The sequence below is a fragment of the Bombus flavifrons genome, chromosome 4 (genome assembly GCF_040668555.2).
Source record: "Bombus flavifrons isolate JBK064 chromosome 4, iyBomFlav1_principal, whole genome shotgun sequence".
Taxonomy (NCBI): Eukaryota; Metazoa; Arthropoda; class Insecta; order Hymenoptera; family Apidae; genus Bombus; species Bombus flavifrons.
The window spans coordinates 15,780,740-15,805,688 of record NC_138445.1 but is presented as its reverse complement, the minus strand read 5'-3'; the positions used below and the strand labels follow the sequence as shown (position 1 = coordinate 15,805,688).

The following is a 24,949-nucleotide window of genomic DNA, read 5'->3' as shown; positions in this document are numbered from 1 at the left end:
TTGTTAAAATATTGTTACGGTTGATATTATTCATCGGAAACTTTCTTTCATTAATCGTTAATTTCGTTTCATTATTAATTACGAGGTGAATTATTAAAATTATCTTCGTTTATTTCATAAAACGTATCGTAGATCCTTTGTATGCACTAAAATAATTAAAAAGAACCCTGTAAACGTAAAACCTGCGTGTCAAGAATTGCGTACAACGTAAAACTAGCTGCAAAAAGAATCTATGTAAAGTTAAATCTCCAGCTTTCAATCCTCTATCCATATAGCGAGAATGGAAAAAAAATTCCGAGATTTTTCAAAAAGTTGCTTTGAACTTTGCAATACATTTACTTAAAAAACTATGGAAATTTAGCACGAAGTTAACGCGCGAACGAACAAAATCTCTGACTGAAAATTTATACAACTATCCACAGAATTCTCTCGTACGCGCATTTTTCCGCAATTTTCGGTCATATTAAAACGAGAACGAGCTTTGGATTAATAACACATACACGTATATGCGGTTAGACCAAATAATATATTTATTAAAACTCGAATGAAACAGCAGTTGTAAACCGTATATAGTAAACGATGTCGAGAATTTGCTGCTTAACGATGATAAAATTAACTATACAAAAATAAGAGATAGGAGGTGTCGCTGTAGGCGTTACATGAAACGGAGAGGAAATGGCCATAGTATTTTTCCCGTGTTGCTTCTATCAACAGTGAACTATAGTGCGTAGCGTGAACGAATGACCCGTGTTGCGTCGATAGAGCCACAAGAAGAATTTCTGCCACACGCCATTTAATCTTCGGTATATTCGAATGGCTCTGGAGGTTCCGCTTCTTGCTCTTCTTCCGGATGAGGGCCATAAGCTGGAACATAACGACCATAATCGAACCTAAAGCGGCGATAAGCTTTCTTGAAAAGCGAATCAGTTCGGCGAGCGCTACAGACATTTGACTGGCGACAAGACAGTAATTGGCTTTCTGCGATGATTTTTACAAGCAAAGAAAATTTGAGACGCGAAGAATATAGTTGATGAGTTTGACTTCCAGGAAGCTCATCTATCGATTAAGAAATTCCATGAACGAGTTTCTTAGTTCTGATCGTTGGAAAACCGCGTGAGACATTTTGTGGGCAAAATATCTACCTTTTGGATTTTAGAAAGTTCTTATTCACGAGACAAATATTGAAGTTCGCTTTGCCTTTTCGTGTGAAGGTTTCTTGACATTTATCGGTGCAAAATTTTCTTCCGAGGAACAGAAGAGGGAAGAATCTGCTAACTTAGAACTATGTCAACGAGAATGTGAATGAAGGAGAAATGTAATTTTCAAAGTATAACAACGTATAACCTGATAACCGTGGAAGACGAGTTAACTCGTCGATCGAATTGTCGAACTCTTGGGCAATTATGTCAAACATTCGTTACATCAGACTTATTCTTATGTTCATCGTTGTATATGTTGTTACTCGTGATAAACAGTAAATACGTTTAAATTGGTATTTCACGAATGTGTACCTTAGACATTTCATTTCATCCTCTTGAAATAATTTCCATTTTGCTACATTTTCGATACGTTCCAATAGAAACGACGGAATAAATGTATTCTTCGCTTAAATCCTTCTTTAATTACGTTTCCCTAATGCGTAACTTAACTTATATATAAATACAGAAATAAATGTGATAATAAAACGATTTTCTCAAAAACTTAATGGCCATTTTTGGTATCACCGCAGAGCAACAATTTCTTTAAAACGTATCGACTTACCGGCTACTGGTTCCACGAGTTCCTCTTCGGTATCCGATTGAATGTGCTTCACCATGACGATACCGCCGATCTGAATGTCCTTGACAGGCGCGTAATGACTACCCTCTACCAACTGTATCACTTTCAGCTGTTGTCTGAGCACGCGAGCCGGATTCTGAAGGATCTCGAAGTTAGGCTCAGCTTCCTTTTTCTCCTTCTCTGTCGTCTTCTCGCCCTCGTCCTTGCCCTTCTTCTCGACCTTTTCCTTCGTTTCTTTCACTTCCTTCGCTGGCTCCTTCTCTTTCTTCTTCTCTTCTTTCTCCTTGGCCGCCGCCTCGACAGTCTCCTTCGCTGTCTCTGGCGGATCCTGCGATTAAAAATTAAACGACGAAAATAAAAAAAAGAAGGAAGCAATTCCAGCCTGTAGAAGCATCGTTTATCTGGCTTTGCGGCGAGTCAGTGCGTTAAGAGATTGGTCTTCGCTCTAGGAAAACGGATGACCCGGAGAGATAATCAGTTACGATTATCTGGAAAGAAAATCGTGCAAGGAGCGGAGGTAACATCGCATAAGCGAGACGAGAGGAAGGAAAATTGTGAAGAGTTCTGAGATTTATCAAAGATATCTGCGAGACTGTTTGAGGGCTTAGTAGAAAAGTGGGATACAAGTGCATCGTTTTGTAAAACCAGATAAACCGTGTACGAGAGGTTTATTTATCCGCAACTTTAAGCCTTTAAAAATACATATAATATATCTTACGTATTTCAATATTTTAGCACTTTAATATTTAAGTTCAGTTTCGTCCACTAATTTCTCAACTTCAAAATTTCCCCACTTGTGATCCCCTCTCTCAACCTCTCGCTCGTGACTCTACGAACCCGATCAATGTTGACAATACAACAACCGCTCGACGACTGACCAACGAAATATTCGAGAAAATTGTTCGAACTCACCACTTCCATTTTTTCGTGAGAATCGCGAGCACGCCTCTCGGATTCACGTCTACGAGCTCTGGCAGCGATGCTGAGGACAGCGGTCGTGATCTTCTCCCTTTCCTCGCGTTTCTTCTCTTCGAGAGGCGCGGGATAGGCATAGACGCTTGGTCTGGCGTTCGAACGAATTTCCAGCTTTGGCATCTTTAGTTGAGCATTCAGAGCGATTATACAAGTCGGAGTAAAGGCCAGAGCCAAGCAATGGGCCAATGGGAACCAGTACCAATACTGGGTGAATACTAATGCACCGACCACTGCCAGCATGTTCGTGTGACCTGTTCTTGATTGCAGCGATACCGTCACGTTTCGGCCACCTGGAACCATTATCATTCTTACGTACAAGCGAATATTGAATATGCAAATTCATATTTTTATGAGCATCGAAGCCTAGCCAAAGATTCTCTCCGTTTAATAAATAAATAAATGTATCGTAACGCGCGAGATATCCAACTATGTCGCGGCAGTTTTTCAAATTTGTTCTTTTGCGAAAGATATTGCATTGTTTTGTAGCGACACGTGAGTCGTCGGACGATTCGAATCGGCAGTGACTCATATCGTTGTGGGTTCGAATGTCAACGTTGTTTTCATTCGCGAGCTTCAAAAATGAACGAACTCCGGACAAAAACATTATCGCCGTTGTGTGTTATCGTCAACGGGAATCACATTTGAACTTTTTCTAAGTTCACTGGTCGATAGAAATAGACGAACATGTTCTCTAGGTGGGAGAGTGTTTAGAGCGACGATAACAACCGACGTACACTATCTCTGTACTTGTACTTGAAGTGATTTTTAATATACACCGACTATTATAATTTTATCGCTCGTCTCTTTAATAAATTAACACGTTTAACACCATCTCGGTTTCATCACGCGATATTTCCATAAGTAGGTATTGTCTGTGTAGATATGTTTTGAAGTTTAGGATGTTCTCTTATGATATCGTTGGGTTATAAGTGATTAGAAAATAGATCGCTTAATTTCAATTTATATTCTACGCCTTACGTCGTCGATACGAACATGTTCAAGATTGCACGTTTAATACGTTGCAACCCAATGCAATAAATAGCGGACCTTTCGTACAGTGTGTACATTCTGTATATTTTTGCAGTCTTTAAACCTCTCATAAATTCATTACAAATGTTCGCGTTCCATTAATAAGCAATTAAAAGATGTTTAAATAATTGCTATTGCCTTACCTGCAGACGATAAATTACACATTTGCAGGGGAAACACGGTGGACAAGTTAATTAGTTCGCCTGCCTTGATCAAATTTATGAGCCAACTTCTTCAAGTGTAATTCCCTAGTTGAACTATTTCGCTCCATTATTGTTTAAAATAGAGATAGAGAATCCGTTTCGCATATATTTAGACTTTTAGTGGCAATAATACATTTGCAATAACAATGCGCAATTGCTACACGTAATTCCTACAACTTAAATCTTCTTTCTCGTTTCATTGTGTACCACGATACACTAAATAGTTCCCTTTATGAATTATTAGGTTGTCCGAAAAGTTTCTTTCGTACTATGAGGAAATAATAGACGCACAACGTTTCTTCTTTTATATTATTTTGTCGATCCATTTTGTTCTGTTGAGATAAACACCGCGACATTTCACGCACTTGGTTTCACGTTTGTACGAAGCTGCACTGTTGTAAAAAACACGAAAGAAAGACACTTTCCGGACAACTTAATATAATACTCGGAGTACCTGTACCAGCTACTAGAATAGACTAGTACTACTATACTACTATAGTACTATATAGTACTAGTAGTACTATAGTACTAGAATAATATTCTGCTTGAGACCTTCCATTACCAAAAAAAAACTATTTCTTCGCGTTACAAAGAAACTCGTAACTCAGTTGTTCCACGATATCGAAAGCATCGGAACTGAAAAATAACCTGCACTGCGATAAAACAAATCCGCGATCATCCAGACTCATCGAACGTATCAGACACTTCAAAAGGAAGCGATCAGCTTGCAACTTATCCCTCAAACAACGTCGCGACAACCAACGCTGCAACGATAAACGGAGAAGTTTCGATTTCGCTATTTCCCGTCGACGAGAGGACAAGCTTCGTAATAAGAACCTTTGATCGTCCATCTGTATTATATTTCCGTGCTAAGAAGACTTATCGAGTATCGTGCAATTTCACCCTAGCCCTTTCATCGACTGATTCTTCGCCGAATTCTATCTCCCTATCGTTGGCAAAATCTCTCAAGTTTGTGAAAAATCGGACCGAGTCGTTGCCGACACGATACGTACACTGAGAACTTCCACGCAAATTCGTAATTTTCACAGCATAATTAAGCAATTAGAATCTCGATAGAACATTGCGTTAGCTACCTGCTATCATAGAAAGCACTATACTTGGGATATTTTATAAACTCTCTTTCAAGTTCAAAAACGATTCGAATTCGTTGTGAAACAAAGATGAGATCGAAGTTTAAGTAGACCGCGGATAGCTTTGCGCCTGTGGGAAATTTAAAAACGCGCAAAACGCAAAGACCTACGAAGATATATTATAATGCTAGCTATAGTATTTAATAGGCAGAACAAACCTCTGCTCGCGTTTCACTTCTCTAATTGCGTGCATAAAAATCTGAATTTGCACGAACATCCGCGATCTAAGACGACGGCAACGAAAGAGAATGAACGTGCTTTCAAAAGTTAACTCACCAGCGTCGATGATACCCTGGGCCAAGATTGCGCCGAACTTCGCCATTACGTCCTCGTGTTTGTCCACGACGACCTTCGCGTACAACGCCCTGAAATCTTTGACGCGGGCACACGTCGCCTCGGTTTGCTGGATCAAGATCATCGCAGACGCGATCAGAGCACCCTGACGAACGAAGTTCACCGAATCATTCGTCATAGGATCCAACAGAGCTATGGCCTCCTTCAAGCCTGTGCCAGCGCACGCTATTCCCAAGGCCATCGCTGCGCCGTATCTCACGTGAGGATTGTAGCTTTCCGCCAGCAACGAAACCACACTGGGACATTGCTCCGGTGTTCTGCAACAAAAATAACAAAGCTCTCCATTAACTGATTTATATACCGGATGAGAGATGATGTATGGTTGGTTGAGATAATGCATTCGCGAGATTCATCGATCATACAGTTTCAAGGTTGTTTTTGACGTAATTGCGTGGTTTGGATGGAGCTGTTAGGTCGCGAGGAATCTATTCACTCTGAATCGGGCCGAATCTCGTCACGAGCGAGTAGACTGCGAGGAATCTATTCGCCGTATATTGATGTGAATCTCGTCACGAGCGAGTAGATTGCGAGGAATGTGTTCGTTGCGAATCTACGGTGAAATGGAAACGTGGTTGTCCTTTGATGGGGCTCACGGGCATTTCGACGAGAAATTTGGAAATTCGTGGATTAAACGGTTCAACGTAACGCGAAGATAAATCGAGACGCTCGTTGCTAGCACCGTGTCTTAGTTGCGAATGGAATTGCAACGATGTTTACGACATACGAGGTACTTTAAAAATCTCGGAGTAACACAAAGGTAATAAAAATATTTGTGGGGTTCCAATTAATCCTTAGATTCGTAACAGATATCACGAAACACGTAGAAACGTCCTCTGTGTCGTTTTCCATATATAATACGATAATGTACAAAAATAAATAAATAACCAAACTGCTAATAATACAACTTCTCTTTGTCAAAGAAAAAAGACACCATAGAAAATGGATTTTTCGCAAACTCAACATGGAAATATGAAGTTAAACGTGAAATGTCGCGACACTAAGTGCATAATCCTGTATACCGATGTTTCAGGAAGACGACTCCGTGCTGGTGGACGGCGCGTGTCAAATACCGGATCCTCTGTACAAGTTGATCGGCAGCATAATCTGCTTTTACATACCACTGGGCGTGATGTTGCTTACGTACGCTTTGACAGTCAGACTGTTGGCGAAGCAGCAACAGAATATAGGAGGAACTGCAGGTTGGTCCTCCGGATGGCTGGGTGGCCCGCAGGGCCCACCCTCGGGAGGTTAGTGTATTATCGGGTACACTGACCCACTACATTCGCGATTCCATCATTCCACGACACCCGTTTCAACGCACTCCGCTCATATCACGTACTGTTTCCTTTCTAATTTCTAAATTTCTCGTCATTCGTGAGTACTATGATTCCCTCCCCATCTGCCTATCCTTTTACACGTCGTCCGATTTTCTATGGTATTTACGTTTACGTTATACGTACAGAGAGAGAGAGATTCGATGAAAAAGACGTCAAAATTTTGCTATTATCACTCGGTTATCTACATACGGAGAAATAAATATCAATTTACGAAAAACGTTCAATTTTCTATCATCCAAGTTATCTAAATTGTGGTAAAAATTATTTCAAATATCCACTACGAACGATCCTACGCTCTTAATATGGGAGAGCTTTGAGAAAGATATGGAAACAGACAAAAATGATATGCTTCGAATATAAATTTCGTTCGATACTTTTTAATAAACGTGAAATTAATTCAAGTCTTTTAAAAATGTATTCGCTCGAAAATAAAAAAGGTTTTGACAATGTACGCAGAAAAAATAAAATAAAATAAAATAAAGACTGATTAACAAACATTTGAGTTGGATTACTTATTCCAAAGTATACTAGGCAAACTGTAAGATCAAAGATAAGAAGATAAGCGAGATCCAGCATCACGGTGCTTTGACAGGTTCTGGGAAAGTTCGCCCCCTTTAACTTCCAAGCGTCTAAAACTCCAATATTTTTCTATACGTAGAAGTTTACAAGGGTTTTGCTTATAATAAACGCGTTATTCGCAAAAACGGGAACCTGCGCAATTATTTGTTTCGAGAGTGGAGAAAACAGATTGAGCTACGGCCAAGAAAAAAGTTTTAATGCTTGTAAAAGGCCAGAAGTTTCTACGTGACTGCCTGTTGCTTATGGTTAACCGATTATGTATTTCGAAGAAGTTGGCCGACTGGCTGCAGGTTATCGATTTTCAAATGGAACTATCGAATCGATCTACCGGAGAAGAAGTAATTCGTAGGAGGAAAGTTTATGTAACTCTTTTCTGTCCTGTTATTTACAAAAGCCTCTGGAAATTCTTCGAACGAGCAGTAAAGCAACGGAATGTGAAGTGCTTCTATAATGTCGGTATTAAAAGAGAAAGTTCGTGTATCTTGGGAAGTTCGGTTCGAGCAAGCGAACGATGAAGTAAAGGAAAGTATTAGATTTCATATTATGAAGTTTCGAGATTGGAAAGTTACTTAAAAAAAAAAAAAAAAAAAAAAAAGAAGAAGGAGAAAAGAAATTAAAAAAGAAAAACGAACTTGACGAATTTTTCAGTTTCTTTAAACGTACGTTACGAGTGCAATGAAAATTAACATCGTTTGAAAATTACTAGAAAATTAGTAAAATTAACAGTGGAGCGATTAAACGACTTGTTCGATATCAAAACGAATAAAAACAAGACAAAAATGTTGTATTAACATGTCATAGATGTATCGAGTACGAGCTGAGGATTCGAGCGATACACATCAATTTTCTATTATTTTTCATAAGATAGTTTCTTGTATTTATTAACGCGAACCTTTATTTATTACTATAAGAAGAATTTGAAGTTACGAAAACATATTTTGCTGTAGAGATCGAAGCTGAAACTTGATAATTACGAAGCTAAAGGATACCATTTTGAAATTGTTAATTGAAACTGTCAAAGTTCTTATTTGCATCGCTGTAACATCGCTGTACTAGAAAAATATGAATTAACATAGTAAATACGGGAAACGTGATTTAATAGGAGAAATACGGGAAATATAAAGTACGAATTAATACGACACACAGCAAGATGATATTTATGCTGCATATTGATATTTACGGGCTAAGTTTACCGAACTAACATTTCACTTGTCGGACAGATTCGATAAAAATCCAATAAAATAAATATTTCAATTTGTCGAATAAAAGCTATGCTTGGCTGTATCGTACGGATGTATTTTCAATGTAAATCTAAATTACCAAGCTGTCAGCAATATCGTCGAGCTTTGCTTTTCTTGCTGTTTGCCATCTAACGCGTGGAAAAATTTGCAAAATCGTGAAACCGGCGAACACGTTGAATTCCGCAGTTCGCCCTGCTGCAAACGAATAAACGTAGGCGTAAAAAGACAGAACGTTACGTCGACGATATTTCATCGTTTCGAAGGGAACGCGTCGACGTTCGGCACGTTCGCGCGTCGACGAATCTCTAACGTTAAAAAATCAGACAGCTTCTGCAAAGCGATAATCTTCGAGTGAAATATCGTCCAGTGGTACGTGACAATAGAAACGAAAGATAGAAAATCGAAGGTTTATACTCTGACATTTAAACAGTCTGCCGTTTTAATTGCTATTAATAAATTGTATTCACAGGTATAAACAAAATGTAAAACATAGTATTTAAAAGGAAACAGGAGGAAACACGAGAAATAATGCAGTAACAATCAAAGTAATAAAATAACAGAGGAGATATTGCAATTTGTTTTATGAGAGTCACGCAACAATATAAAATTTCCACGCATCCTTTGTCATTATTACGGGTTCGTTCTACCTACAGCGCCGGCATTGCGTCATGAATCATCACCCCACGTTCCCCTGATCAAATATTATTAACCATTTTCCTCCATCTCTGACGCCAGACATCATTTCCATTTTGCTCGTCCACGTGCCAGAATTATCCCCGACAAACAAGAAGTTTTTCCTCGCGTTTCAACGAAAGAATGAAATGTCAAACTTACTTTTCAGCATTGTCTCGCGGACTCCACGCTTTTTATCGTCCTTACTTCGGGTCTGAACTTAACAAAGCGAGTTATCGCGCTGCTTTTACAGCGAAATTTTAAAACGAAGTGTTCTTTAATTGAAAAAAGGGAAAAAAAGAAAAGAAAAGGAGATGAAAAAAAGTGGCGTTGAAACCCGACGAAGAAGATATCTTATCGACGGAAAACTTGGAAGCTTAGCGATCGTTTTAGATTTTCCGCTACAATACAAGTTGTATAGGGCGCTCGTAAATAACAAAGATGTTAGTTTCGCGAGTAAAGGATTTTCTCCGCCTACGTGAGAATTACGCAACGATATTTCACTTTCGAGCTACAATTAAATTAACTAAATGCCAAAAATTCTTGTCTGTCCACTTCTATTACGACGAATCATCCTGCCAATTTTCCATTAATCAGTGCTGCCAATAATCGACCATTCTGTCGATCGATGTTAGCCAAGCTTCTATTCACGACCACACACTCACAGACAAAAAGACAAGGAAAAAAGAAGTGGAATGGAGAGGAAGAAGAAGAAAATGAAAATGAAATAAGAGAATCACGAGCAAAAAGACGATAAAATCCTAGCCGATTTCGTCTGATCTCGGATCAAAGTCGGAACCGATAACAACATTTTCGTGGCGAAGGGGCGATTTTTAATCAAAGCCAGAGGGAATCGAACGGAACGTAAACGCGAATAGCCTCCGTGTCGTTCGTGTCTGTCGGGGAGCTTGCCGAGAGAGGGTATTACAGGGAATTTCGGTGTAATCCGGCAACGTTTCCCGGCCTTTGCCTTGGCGCGATTCGGCGGAGATTGCGATTAAGAGTTCTATAGATTGGCCGGCCTCTTTGTTCGACGGCGCAGCTTCCTTCGTGAAAGAAATTAAACCCTTTCCCTTCCCTCGAGCCATCCAAAGTGAGATTCCGTTGTCACGGGAAAAAAATGGAACGAGCTCGTGAGAAAAATCGTTTGTCGAGGGGACGCGCTAATTATCAGCATCAGGTCTCTAGGGAATTTCTAGGGAATTTACGTGTTAGCTACACGCTGCTTTCTTCGGTTAAAACGTCCTCTTTAATATCTTTTTCGTACATTAATATTTTCGTACGTTGAGGTATTTGAAATTGTAGGTATTTTTAACTTTTCTCCACTACGACAAGAGAAAGTTCCTCTTGCAAAGTCATTTTAAAACGAATTTCAAAAACGACTTTAATTCGTCGCTTATTCTCCTATAACGTGGAAAGATCTTTGGAAAATTTAGTTTAGAGATACAAAAATAGAGGCTGCACCCTTTAGAATCAGCTCAGGTAGACTTGTTGTACGCTCTTTTTTATCTCACGAAGTTACAGTAGTCCGGAGATTGACAATTTTTCTAGGGGAAAAAGGAGAGACTTCTGTCGTTGTTGAGCAAAGTCTAGAAAATTGCAAAGAACGCTGGAAAAGTTTCGTGAGGCTATGTGGCGCAAATTGGGACGCAAAACGACGCCTCTTTCGACTGAAACATTTGCATCGGCCGATTTCACTTGCAAATTGATCGTTCGTGTTTTGCAACGTGCGCCAAAAGTGTCGGTGAAACAAAAGGCGCCGTTTTAAGAACTGTCAGAAATCAGGCCGCTCTAGATTCCTTCGAGCGAATCTATAATACTTTGGTCAGGTTTTAGAACAGTTGAGCATCTATATACAGAATTTAATTTGATTGTAGGATAACTACAGAAATGCTTACCGGTTTTTAATTTAGAGTTTAATTTACTTTAATCAAATCTGGTTTCAAGTTTAACGAAGTTTAATTCAAGAGCTCCCTCTAATGTCCCCTCTGTAACTGGAATTCTTTTCGAACACGAGAAAGAAGACTATAATTAGTTACAAAGTTTACGATATAATATTACATTTATTGAAAACGTTGATTAATGTAAAATGTTTTCCAATTTAATATAAGGTGTAGATACGTAGCTTAGATTAGGGAAACGAAGATGAGAACGGTTTTCAAATATTCGTGCGCAAAACCAGATGACTTATTCCTTCCCTTAGATAATATTTCTGCAGCAACGTATTGCTTTAAAATGCATACCAACTGTTTTTCCGAATCGAAAGAAGGAAATTAACTGTCAATCCCTGGTCCACGTTGCACAGTTTCGAGCTTCGAGAATCCTCCATTCGTGGTTATATCGGACGAAATAAATTACAAATCTGGCTTTGAAATATGTAGTGGGTGACACTGGTATTTTCGAGCCAAATGAATACTGTGTTTCGGTACCAAAAAAGAACGATCGATACATCGGTTTCGAAACATCGTATATCGAGTCAGCTAATATATTAATATACTTTGATTGACGGGAAAACGAGAAACGCGTTAAGACGAAACGAAGAAAGTGACTTTCTAAAGACGTTTCGTAACTTTAATAAATAGAACAAACGATTGTCCGCTTTCGTTATTGACATATAATTCCAATCTTCAATTGCGAGGTATTCGATAATCATGCGAGGAAACTGGGCTTGATCTCGTTGCAAAGAACATGTACCTTTGCCGATAAGAGAAAAGAAAAAGGAGACATGAAAACGTCAAAATCGATTTTTTTCCATCTTAACCCCTTTTTACGAGAGCGCGTCACATTTATCTCTGGGAAGAGCGAACCGCCTCTTCCATCAGCTTTGAAAATGGACGAAGGATTAAAAACGATCGTTTAGCCCCGTCGATCAGTCGTTTGGCGCAACTCGCGCGACATTTTTCTTTGCCAATCGAAAGCACGGTGCTCCTTTTCGCCTCCTTCGGCATCCAGCGCCGCCCATTCGTTGACAACGATAAGAAATTTCGACGTACGCGAGGGCATGCAAATCGTGGCCCATTATGCACAAGTTGCGGACGTGACACGGTATGCTAAAAAGGACGCTTCCGAATAATCGTTCAGACCGAATTAATCGATACAGACACGGAGACACGGGATACAAAAGAGGCGGTGCAGTCGCGAGCATAAATCAACCGATTCAGAAGCGAAACTAGAGGACTGTAGTTTCTGATCTCTTATTTTATCTCTTATTTTCTGATGTCTTAATTTTCAGCCGTCTGCTGAGTTTACGCCATAGCAGTCGACGATCCTTCTGCCACGAAACATATACGAGTCCTTTAGAAGCTAAATTGATCGCACTGAACAATTCCTCTGTCGATTTCGCGTTATCCAAGCACACAATCAGCACCCAACTCGATATCATCATCACCCTCGATAGAGAGATCTTATTTTTCGTAAATTTATTAAATAAATAAAAATTTACAAAATCGTAGACATCTACATGTCATAAGTAGGGGCAGATAAAAATTCTAATTAGCCGGCTTTTCTTTGCATCCGTAGGTTTAGACAGACGAGGGACCTGGAAGCGGTTCCTGTTGAGTAAAAGCTCGGCCGGCAGCGGCGGTACGCCGCAGCACACTTCCGGTACGTCGACCGACACCGAGCTGACAACGCTGGACACCCACGAACTCTGGCTTCCGGAAAGCGAACCGCCGCCGTCGGCGATGTTCGCGCTTCACGCCTTTGGCGCCGAAATGCTCAAGTTATCCAGAGGTTTGGAGGGCATCGCCAGCCCCGGAAGCCCCACTCCTATGGGAACGCCAAGGTCCACGCCCCAACACTCGCTCCAGCATCATCAGCAACAGCAACAATTGCATCGGTGCAGCTTTCGACACGGGTAAGGTTACGATAGTATCGTATGCTGCGAATTCCGCACCCATATTTGTACACCACGTCGATGTTCGATGTACGGAAACGCGAAGCTAGAATATCGTACAATACGATTGCACCGACTAAAGTACAAACCAAGCATCGATTCTACCATTTTACGTCATACTTTTCAACCATTAATACGGAACGTCGAATTTCAATCTTCGAACATGCTCTTCCACGAGAAAAGGAAGCCTCCGATAGCCATAAACCTTCCACAAAGAAAGAAATAGTTCGTAGGCAAATGGCGCGACATCTACAAACCTAAAGCAACATCAAACTCGATTCGACTTCGTACCACCTTAACACGAACCTGAAATACATTCGAATAAAATTGTAAAACGACCTGGAAGCGTCGATTTCACAGTAAATACAGAAGTTTTCTCAGTCACGTTGCAAGATAAAATATCAAACGATACTTCACGCTCGGCAGATCGCTTGGTCGATCGCAGTTTCCTTCGAGAAACAACTGTCACCGCGGCGAACTGCATCCAACTGGAAAATATTCTCCAGGCGTGAGAGTGCACGGGATCGCGATTCCGATTTACGGATGCTTTCCGTGGCTCCCTTCGGGGTACCCGTCGGAAGGAGCAGCGGGAAACGCGGCAGATTTACGAGGGCCGCGGAATATTTCTCATTCTCGCGTCACGTACGTTTTTTCGCGTCTCGTATTCCACGTGGAGATTGGCTGCGCCGTTGATATCTCGGATCGAACACGGTTTCACGAACCGATACCCCTGTCGACGTAGTCGCGATTCGAGTTGATAAAGCTGCCTCGGATTGGGAGAAGCTCCTTTCTCAGGAAAGTTCATCGAAGATCTCTTCGTGCTTCTCGTCTGAGAGATTCGCCAGTTTTATGGGCATAATTTTATTACGCGATGGGAAATTTTTATTCAATTTAATTTAAAGAGGCTCGAACACGATTCTTTTTCATTTCTAATTAGTATTCAAGCGTATCGCTAGTTGTATGTTATCAGGAGAAGATTGGCTACTTTCACGAGGTTTGTTAAGGTCTACCCAATGACAGTTTGATAATTAAATCGCTCCTCTGAAAAAGATATTCTTCTCCTGTACGAATTCTTCTAAACGGTAATAAACAGCGACTGACTGAAATATTTAAACATTTATGGCAACCTTTCAAAGATACCTTATGCTATAGCAAATGTTTTGAAATTTCGTTAGCGCTACAATGAAGCTTGGTTATCGTGATTAGTGTTAAATTAGATGGAACCTACGACGTACAGCAACGAACAAACCTGAGCACGCACCCTTCAAAACATTGTAAATTGTTTAAAATTCCACTAAACCACCTGATTGTTTTTTTACAAGTTAAAAGAATTAGTCTCCTAAACGATGCGTAAAATGGATTCCCGAAAAAATGCAAATTACGCTGTATACTAATTCTTTACCAAATACATGCTTGCAAAAAGTACCTTCCAATCTTCCACGTACATTTTCAAATTGCTTCCATATATATCAATATAGTCGTCATCCTAACACTAATGAAATTTCAAAATATTTTACACAACACGATACAGCGTGTGCATGAAAATTTTCTGCGATATGCGTCCGAATACTTGCAGCAACACTTGTACACGAGATACCACTTTCACTGGGTCTTTTCCTATTCGAAGTCGACGTCGTTCGATGTTGGAGGCATCGTCGTCTAGGCTGATCTACTTCCAATGACGCGTAAGTGAAGATAGAGTTGGCCGCACAAATGGGGCGTTATTCCCGCCACGGAAATTGGCTATTCGTTACTGTTCTGGGCCCTACGGCTAACTGAACAGGGAATTCAGTTGGATGTTGCCGGATCGTGGAAACGTGGATGGGGAAAAATTCACGAGGGAATTTAGCTGAGATCGCTAGGAGACACTACGACGAAAGTTTACGGGAACGAGGAAAAGTGTAAGGAGAAAAGTGTTGAGTTTCAGATTGAAAATGGGATTATTTATCGAGAGATTCGGCGGTGAAGATGAATCGATGAATCTTTGCTCGAATGTCGCAAAATCGTCCTTATTATTCATCGTTGTTTAAATAATAATTGCTCGATTATTAATACGACCAGGTTTTTAAACTTCGTCGGTATAACATTTTATAACATTTCCGAAATATATTTTTTCCGCTGTAAATTAGGTTAGTCGACAGCTCAGCCGTTTTTATTCTTTTCGACTCAATCCTGCTTTAGAGTTATAGTTATATATCGTTTGTGTGCTTTACATACATATATATGTATATACGAGCGCGTGTATTTGAAACACCCCTTCAACGTTTCTTTCGTCGATCTTTCTTTGCCATTTCTTCTGCTCTGAAAAACATATTCAAACGCAGTGCGCTAGTTTGCATTCTCTACCTCTGCATCTTACAATAGGACGAGACAGGCACAGATAAGAGAGAAAACAGGACAACTAAGCGGCACCATCGTATTTATATCCAACAAATTATTTTGCACAACATCGCCACGTCTATAAAATCACATAAAAATAGAAATTGGTAGTTAGAACACACGTTGCAGACGATCAGGATAAAATTATCTGATGACATAACGATCGTAGAATACGTAATATTATACGATAATCGTGTAACAAAAATAAAAAAAAAAATAGATCCAGGAAAAGGCCAGGAACTTTAATTTACTAATTAGAAATAACGCGTAAAGAACCGACAAAATAAATCATATAATAATACGTTTGACAATATCATTCACGACACGACGATACACGGCAATATTCCTAAATTGTGATCAAAGGTGAAAAAGGCAGCTGTAGAAAACCGAAAAGCTTCGCCTGCGAACAATTCACCGGAAGCGAATAGCAAGAAAGGAAGAAAACTGGAAGAAACGAAGAACCAACGTTTGAACCAACGAATCACTTAAACCAATCTCAAGTTGCATTGCTGAAGAGTAGGTAAAATTTCTGGAATCGTTGTTCCATCAACTCGTAACAACGTAACGGGTAATCTTAACGAATTGAGGTCAGTTGGAAGGAAACGAAGAGGCAATGCTTCGGGGCTGCTTCGATCCTCGCTCGAAACTGTCGATCAAGGATACGAGGTAACTTGTCGAACGCGGTAGCGACGAAACATGCCGACGTGACCACATTTCGCCTGGCTGCGAAGCGGTCGCGTTCACCGATAATATCGCAAGTTCACGCTGCCTCAAGCGTTCTCGGCATGCAGACGTTAAGCGTCCTTCGATGAAGTATGGACCGTGAGACGGTTCGCTAATACTTCGCGTCACACCGGTCTGAAATATGTGGCTCTTGACCGCTATTGGGAATTAGGTGCCGTATTTGCCAATTATTAGCGTAGATTGCTTGCCCGAGGGATTTCACGGTGAAATATTGGCGTTTAATGCGGCCACACTTTTTACACCCAAAGGGCAAGAAAATTATCGGTGAACTTGTAATAGATAGACCGCGCAGATATTCATGAAAATTCGTGCTTTTATAAATACAATTAGAAAAACGGCACGTGGACATTCGTGTAACGCATTAAGCGTTATAACGAGCAATATACTTTGCGTATATCATATACTCCGGCACGTTACAGCGGCTATAATTTCGCAAGCGTTATCGTACCACTTAACGTCGTATCATCGTGCAATAAATATTATTTACTATAGCATTTACAATAGCGATTAATAAGGCGCAAGTATATCAAGCTTCGTACGGTTTAGTAGAATGAAAGGCTGGAAACTGGTCGGTGTGGCAAGAAGCATGTTGCACGGCAAGAAACAAAGAATCCGTTTGCGTGGAATTAATTGAATCGTTATTTCGAGAACAATGATACGGACAGACCTTTTGTCTCTCTTTCTCTCGGCAAGAAAGCTTTGCCGGATGAATGGAAAAAGGAGGCTGCCGTTTCCAGGACAATTACCAGACGCGACCAAGTTCTCCCGAACTTTTGGCCCTTCAAAGAGCTTCAAAGTGACGAGCAAAGCACGAAGCTACGACACGAATCCTTTGTGGATACGACTAAGTGCATTCCTTTATTAGAGTGCCCCAGGTAGGTAAGAGCAGTTTACTTAAGTGGCCACCGGCCCGTTTTGCACTTTGAATGCCCAGCAGCTAAGTGCGATCCACTAGCGAGGCCTGGAACCACCATATATAATGGCTTTCCTCGCGCGGAACGACCTTTCCGTTCGCTTCTTCCCTCGTCCTTCCGCCCATGTTTATTTCCTGCATTTTCCCTTTTTCAATCTTTTTAAATCTTTCCCTGTTTTTTCTTTTTTTTTTTCACCAGTGATACGTCAGTGGACGTGGTTCGTTCGAACAAGTGGCGAACAATTTGACGAACTTGATTCGACGCGATTCCACACAACGTTCGATTGTAATCGCAGATAAAATTCGCACTTTTAATTGCAAATGCTGCGAAACTTTACATTTCCCGATAACAGATGACACAACGGCAGCTTGAAAGTTCCATTGGAAAAAACATTCCAATGACTCCTCCTTGGATCATCGACGTGCTCGTCTGTAAAACGAACGGGTGAATGTAAAACGACATTGAAATATATCCGATCGAAGAGAAAAATGTGAAGTGTCGCTGGATCGGATACGTCCGCGTTTTGATTTTGCCACAAGCACTCGAAGCATCTTCAATCAATCGCATCGGTCGAGCGAATAGGAAGACCTTGGTCAACGATCGTTCAACGATCGATTTCGGTAACAATATCCTATTCCAGTTTCAATTTCGAAAGTGTTGGGAATCGTTCTATCAAGCCATCGAGCAGCTGAAAAATTTCTGCACCGTTGTTTCCCCACCTGTCCCCATTTTTCATCTATTACACGCCATCCATTTCTCCACCAATCGACACCATTTTGCTTTCGAAAACTGTTATTCCTTCGCGCTGTCTTTCCTTCTAATAAGTGGTCGATTGATTTTTATGCAAATTCGTGGTTTCGAGAACGCGATTGAAAAAGTAGAGCAGAAAATTGTAAAATCGGTAGAAAATTGTTTTATCTATCGATCGTTACACAAAGTAATTACACACTTTGGATTAGTTTCGACAACGTATACTTTCGCGTAATTTCACATATATATCTCAGTGGTTGCGTACTTCGTTGTCGTTCGACGTGTCTTTTCTCGATGCCTTGCTTCGAACGGTAATGCTAAAGCTATTATGAAATTGATATCGTTGTAATGAAAGTTTCCCGTGGAATTTTAAAAACACGGAGAAAGTTATTCGAAGAATTCCTTGCAATAATCAGGCTTCCGGGGGAATGAAAAGCCGCATGGACTGGATGAAGAATCTTCGACGATAGTATTGTACAGTACATATTTCGTAACAGCCGGCGGCTATTATTAAATAACTTTGCCGGAGATATAGAAAAAAGATTATACGTTATCGAGATCTGAACATTCCTGTCCCGTATGGAGCAGATTCCCTGTTTTTACCCAATTTTGTATTATGAATTTCTTGTTTCACGCAAGACAAGGCAGATTATCGGAATATATCCGAAGCTTTCACAGTTCAGACGTCTTAATCTACTAAAAGAATATGATTCGCAGCATTCTCATTTCCCTTCTCGACAACTTTCTTCGGTTACGACGCGAGTATCGTCGGAATTTATCTTATCTTAAACTTGAAACTCGTTTCTTACTTTAAACTTCAAACTCATCCGAGTCCCGATATTTTTAAATTCATTCTCCTCCGCGTTTCTTTCTTTCGCCCTCTTCTCTCTTAACTTTAATTCCATTTTCAAGTTTATCCAGTCTTAATGCCAATCCATCTCTCCATTCCAACTTTTCAAGTCTCCAAATTCATTCTTTTCAATTTCACTGCCACCTGCTTCGAACGTTTCCAAGTTACATCGCCTGCAAACTCCGTCGTTTCGATCGTCATTTTCTTTATTTTTAATTTCTTCTCGTCTTCCTCCATTCTCGATCTAACCGAATTTCCACTCGACCCGAAACACGCGTTGACTCGATTCGACCATTCGACGAACCTTCGCTGCGAGAACTTCGATCCCAACGTATTTCGAATTCCAAATTCGCTATCGGCCGAACAGAAATCCCGTACAAGTTCGCTCGCTTTAATTCCAACTCGTTTTCAATTCCAAACATACCGTTGGTCGTGTCGGAAGCCTTTGCGACTCCGCTCGTTTTAATTCTAATTCGTTTGAGACTCGATTCGTTCAAGAGCCACGACTCGTTCGAACTGGCGTTGCTCGCGATGAAACCGAGCTTCATCGGCGCCTTTGCCTTTGGTTCGTGGCATGCAATAATGGCTGGTTGATCCCCAATAATGGATAGAACGCGTCAAAAGTGACTGGCGCAGCTGCGTTTCATATATGTCCGATTTATAGCGGCATTCGTCGGCCTTTTTCGTCGAGAGGTTGTACCGTTCCTGCATTTTTTTTTTCTTTTTTTCAATCCACGCGATCCATTACCGCGCTCCATACAGACAGGGCGAAAGGAAAGGAAAAAATGAGAAGTTGGACGTAAAAATGCACTACCTTTCGAGAACGCTTTCCATCGGGATGGAACGCGAGCCTCGTCCTGTGTCACGTTCCACGAATTATTGTACATTTCTCTAGTGCCTCTAGGATGCACCGATACGATGCTCGGTTTCCAGTAGCTGCGAGCTATTATACTTTGAATCGATAAAATATATGTTGATCGATAATGAAAGTTGCTATAGAAAGGAAGGAAAGTTTGAAAAACCACTAGTCCGCCGTAACTGAATCTCTCGTTTCACCTACTTTCTACGAATCGTATCGCTGGAAGAGGTTGGCAGGAAAATATGATACTCCGGCTGCGTCCATAAATCGTAAACTTTGATGATTAAATAGCGCATCTTTCAACAGCAACGTAGTAAATCTTCGGTTTAAAGAAAAAGGAAGAACAAGAAAAGGAGAAGGTTATAACGAACGATGTTAATCTATTATAATAAATCACTGTACTCTCCAGCCAAGTATCTAAACTTTGTCGAAAACGAGTACGAAGAACTCGCACGATTCTGTCTACTACGCGTTACCATACAAGTTACAGATTACACGTAATAAACCGAATATCGTATCGATACGACGAAGAATCTCACGAAATGCTGACCGCGACTATTTGACATTCCAGGAGCGGAGAAAGCGGAAGCAGCGCGTCCGGTTCTCGAACGAGCCTCTCGATACCGGAAGACCTAAGCTCGCCCACCCCGTGGAAGCATCGGCGACGCGCGTCCACCTTCAACGAGGCTCATTTGGAACGGGCGGAATCGGGTTCGCCGAGAACACCCAGGAAACGATCTTTCAGCTTCCACGAGCAGCCAGTGTTCGGCCGCGGTTCCGTTTCGCGGAAGAACTCGTCGAACGAGGAAACCTCGAGCACGCAGAGGAAATCGAGCGATAAACAGGAAGGCGAAATCGCGTTACCACCGCCGTGTACCTGCCCCTATTTCGGCGAATCGTCCAAGAGACCACCTCCGCAACCATCCAGCGAGATCGTGATCGTTTCCAGCGATACCATGAAGCCAATCTCGGGGAAGAATCTGGAGGCTGCGTTTCTCGGTAGAAGCAACAGCGGTAGAATGGATGCCAGCAGAAGCTACGAGCCAAATTCTGTCGTCACGTGGAGGAGCGGCAGAAGAGGATCTAGTTTAGGTGGGTGCGAGTTCATTGGCAATGAAAAGAATCGATAAAGTGGCTTTTGGTTCGATGCTGCTATTCGTCTGATCTTTTTTTTTTCTTTTTCTTTCGAGGTTTTGGCATTGGAGACACGAGTTCATTTCTTTCTTGGTAATTGAGAGAATTCTGTATTTTATAGAGAACAATCTTCCTTCTCGCGATACTCGCGTTAAAAGGCGATTAGGTATTGGGAATAAGGAGAATCGATAAAGTGGTTTTTGGTTTGCTGCTGCTATTCATCTGATCTTTTTTCTCTTTTTTCTTTCCTCTTCTTTTTTGGAAGGGGACGAGATTTGGAATTGGAGACACGAATTCATTTCTTTCCCTGCAATTGAGACAGTGCTGTGTTTCGTAGGAAACTTTCTGCTTCGCTATGCCGCGTCGAAAGATAGTTTCATTATTTACAAGTGTGAACGAGACGACGAAGAAGGATCCAGCTTAGGTAGAACGTTCAAGTTGATTGGAAATAGGAACTGGTTGGCAAAGCGGTTTCTAAAATAGTTTGGTGCCAGTTGATTTAGTGTTTTAGCCTGTCGACGCGGAAGTCGATATGATAAATCGATTGTCTCGATTGCTGCCGTTTTCGTTTCTGGTCGCATTTAAATTTCTTTAGGGTATTGAAAGTTCTACGAGGCGAATTCAGTGACCTAATTAATTGTCACTTCGGAGAAGCAGTTGTTAACTCGAATATACTGTCAGATGCGTTTAATGTTGCAGAACAGCTGTAGAGATTAACTGATAGTCGTTAATTTAAACACAGGCTGTAACTCAATTAATTACCAAGTTCAACACATGATCAATTCCGAAACTACGGTATACAGTGTACATCCATATACAGGGTGTGTCCTCCAAGATTAACCACCGCTTTTTAGTCATCGACTCGTATTATTACTCAACACGCTAACATGAAACCAGATTAAAATCAAAAGAATTAAAAGAATCAGAAACGCGTCACCCTCTTGAAAGTCTCGCAAATTCTATTTCTTCGCTAAAATTTGTAAGATTGAAAGATAAAAATTCGTCACGGAGTTAACTTCCTGTAAATAAATGAAGATGCACGATCCGTTCGAATGTGCTCGCCACAACGAATCGTAAAATCTTCCAAAGCTGCAGTCCTTTGTTTCGATTCCAAGAGAGCAACAAGATAGATAAGCAAAAATTCGTAACAGCATTTCTTTCGCATAAATGTGTTTTTCCCCATAATCCGTCTGAATCGAATTACAGCGCCCACGATCGAGTCTTAGGAAACTATAATTCTTCGTTTTAATTCCACAGGGAACACAAGAACCGCGTTATTGACCACAAGAGGTGGTCCGATCCGGCGTGCAGCGACGATGCGTGCTCATAACGGAGCAGCGAGCATCAGCTCTAAGCAAAGCAGCAATTCATCCTCGCCGTGTCCGCACAGATACTCAGGGCCAGTTCGTAGCCACCATTCGAGAACCAGCAGCGTTGTCTCACGAAATAGCTCGCGACACGGAAGGATCATCAGGCTGGAGCAAAAAGCTACGAAAGTTCTAGGCGTCGTTTTCTTCACGTTCGTGGTCCTCTGGGCGCCGTTCTTCGTCCTCAATTTGATACTAGCCGTGTGTCCCAACTGTGAAAGGCAGATCAATCACAAGATCTTCGATTTGGCTACTTGGTTGGGCTACGCCAGTTCTATGGTCAATCCTATCTTCTACACGATCTTCAACAAAGTCTTCCGGCAGGCCTTCAAGAAAGTGTTGCTCTGCAGATACAGAAACCAAAGCTGGAGGCCGTCCAGGTAGGCCTTCGGCCCCGGGAGACCGGGGATCGCCGTCACCAGGGTTTAAAGTCGTTAATAAACGTCGACTTCCGGTAGCAGCGGAAGCGGAGGAACCGTGGTTGACCGGCCGTGGTTTCTCAACGAATTACGAGCCACGGTGAAGCTTTGATTGTTTCATGATCGCAGATAAACTGAAGAAGATTTTGTGAAAATCTGGATGATATATATGCGTGTGTATGTGTGTGTAATCGAAGCTGCTGTGAAAGTTTAGAGTGAAAATGAAACAAGGATTCCATTGAATTAAAACGAGTGGAAGAGTGGAAGCGAGGCGAAAAGAAATTATCGAGAACATGCAGATCGTTCCTAGTTGCAACAAGTGACGTTTAGTGAATTGTGAAGTACGATAGAAAAATGTTTTCGATGTAATATAGTCACGAACCATGGTCAAGCAGTTAGATCGGTCGATCGTGGAGGAAGAAGTGAAGAAGCTTTTTTGTAAAAGCTTTGATAATTTGGGAAAAATACGGAATCGAGAAAGGTAGGAAAATTGAAGCGAATACATCGTTACAAGCTGCAGTGAGTGATACTTCGCGAAAAAGAAGTTCTTTTTTTTTTCAAATAAAATAATTACGAACAACAGTGAAGAGCAGATTGATTCTCGAAGGAAAACCGAAGAAACTGTTACGGAATCTTAGATAATCGAAAAATGAAAAATATTGAATCGAAGTGAGATATTTGAAGTTCCAGCGAGTGACGTTCGGTAAAGTTGTAAAGAACGATACAAAGAATACTCTTCCTTCCTTTTGTTAATAAAATAATTCGAGCAGCTTGCGTAGATCGGATAACGCGAAGACAGGTGTACTTGAAATGAAGAGTTTCCAACGAAACTCCTAAGTGAACTACGAACTGCAATAAACGTTCCTTCCTTCTGTAGGCGGAGCTTCCGCGAGATCGGAAATCGGAACACGCGAGACGAGCAATTTAGATTAAGGACTTTAACGATAATCGACTTGTTAAGGCAGAGTTTCGACGATTAAGGTTTCCAATGCGAGCTGAACACTTCATCTTCCAAAAGCGGTTCGACGAGCTTTCGCGATATCGATAAACGAAACTACGATACTTGACCGAACTAGGGTTAAAAGAAGCGAGACGAGAGGCTAGTAGAAGAGCTTCCCTAAATGCGCGACATAAAGCGAGCTCAAATCTTCCGCCTGACATTCATCCGTGTGTGTCGTAATTAAATTATGGCGACGATTGGAAAAATCGTCGCACCACTTCCACCCGTTCATCCCCGTACAACATCTTTACTCGTTCCGTGCGATTCTTAACACTGTGGACGTTTATGCAAATGAATATTTTTCTAAACGTCATCAACGATACGGAACCCAAGTAGACGTTACTTTTATCCGTTTGTTTCATAACGAGTACTATATTTTCGATATTTTATATAGGACATATTTTTGCATTTTACGTGTATTCTGTGAGTTTCCACGTTCTTCGACGTTTCGTGCGTACGCATAAAAGGCGGCAGTTTATTAATAAAGAACGACGAACGCGTTAGGTCGTAACGCAAGTAATTCGCCATCTTCGTTGCGATTTCCCGGTGGAAACGAGGCGCTGTTGCTCGAGAACCTTTCAGCTAACGAATTAAGGTCATTGTCCATTTAACGACACAGCAAACGAACACCAACAGCTCGGTATTAAATACTTGGTATTCTTGTACATAGTCTAACCCTTTCGCTACTAATGGCCACTGCCGTGGCCTTTCGCAAACTTATCTCTGCGTACGAATGGCCATTATAATGCACAGCTGAAGCAAATGTACTGCGAACAGTAGGTAAGATAACATTAGGTTACGTCGTAAGCAATGCGGTTCTCTTGCCAACTATCTGTTGGTAATAGGTTGGCTGCGTAATAAACATTGTTCCGCGATAAAAATATTCATAACGATAAGTATCATACGGATGATGCAAATTCTTCAACCTTCTGCGAAACAGAAGTCGAGTAATGAAATATTAATCCTGAATTAAATTGCTCTGAAATCGGACGAAATGTGGTTTCATTTTACTCGCTCGATACCTTTGGTAGTGGAAAATGATCGTTAGAGATCGTTTACTCGAAGACGATACAAAGATATAGTCGTTGATCGTTGGATTTCTATCGAGCGCACTTTCGCCGAGAAATATTAGGTTGTCCGAAAAATGTCTTTCGCTATCTGCACGCAGTTGCTTCATCTGGCTATGTTGATACAAACATGAGAGCTAATCCGTCAAATTTTGTGGTCTTTAGCTTCGATCGTCTTCTAGCTGTCGTAGGATACGTTTCGTTTGCGTTAAAACAAAAAATGTTGTGCAACTATTATCTTCTTCTGAAAC

The 24,949-nt window shown here is 41.0% G+C and overlaps 3 protein-coding genes across 6 annotated transcripts in view; 2 read left to right on the top strand and 1 right to left on the bottom strand.

Moving 5' to 3' along the window:
- The window catches only part of LOC138179457 (dopamine D2-like receptor), a 114,265-nt gene extending 101,282 nt beyond the window's left edge, over positions 1 to 12,983 (top strand). The window contains exons 3-4 of one of the 4 annotated variants that reach the window (XM_069112271.1): positions 6,522 to 6,690; positions 12,840 to 12,983. In XM_069112271.1, the coding sequence (XP_068968372.1) occupies positions 6,522 to 6,690; positions 12,840 to 12,882 (212 nt within the window). In that variant the 3' untranslated portion in view covers positions 12,883 to 12,983. Of the gene's footprint in view, positions 1 to 3,277; positions 3,616 to 6,521; positions 6,739 to 12,839 lie in introns of those variants that run through there. The other 3 variants (XM_069112270.1, XR_011173056.1, XR_011173057.1) reach the window with 3 other exon arrangements.
- Positions 508 to 24,949, bottom strand: part of Rpn2 (Regulatory particle non-ATPase 2) — a 93,688-nt gene continuing 69,246 nt past the window's right edge. Inside the window, exons 11-14 of the mRNA XM_069112238.1 lie at positions 5,414 to 5,748; positions 2,692 to 3,044; positions 1,762 to 2,107; positions 508 to 864 (exon numbers count right to left, since the gene is read on the bottom strand). Coding sequence (XP_068968339.1) covers positions 794 to 864; positions 1,762 to 2,107; positions 2,692 to 3,044; positions 5,414 to 5,748 — 1,105 coding nt within the window. The 3' untranslated portion in view covers positions 508 to 793. The remainder of the gene's footprint in view (positions 865 to 1,761; positions 2,108 to 2,691; positions 3,045 to 5,413; positions 5,749 to 24,949) is intronic.
- Positions 20,423 to 23,425, top strand: LOC138179458 (5-hydroxytryptamine receptor 2C-like). Its single transcript, XM_069112274.1, has 2 exons — positions 20,423 to 20,803; positions 22,103 to 23,425. Exons 1-2 carry the CDS (start codon positions 20,668 to 20,670, stop codon positions 22,594 to 22,596), a joined length of 630 nt encoding a protein of 209 aa, XP_068968375.1. The 5' UTR covers positions 20,423 to 20,667; the 3' UTR covers positions 22,597 to 23,425.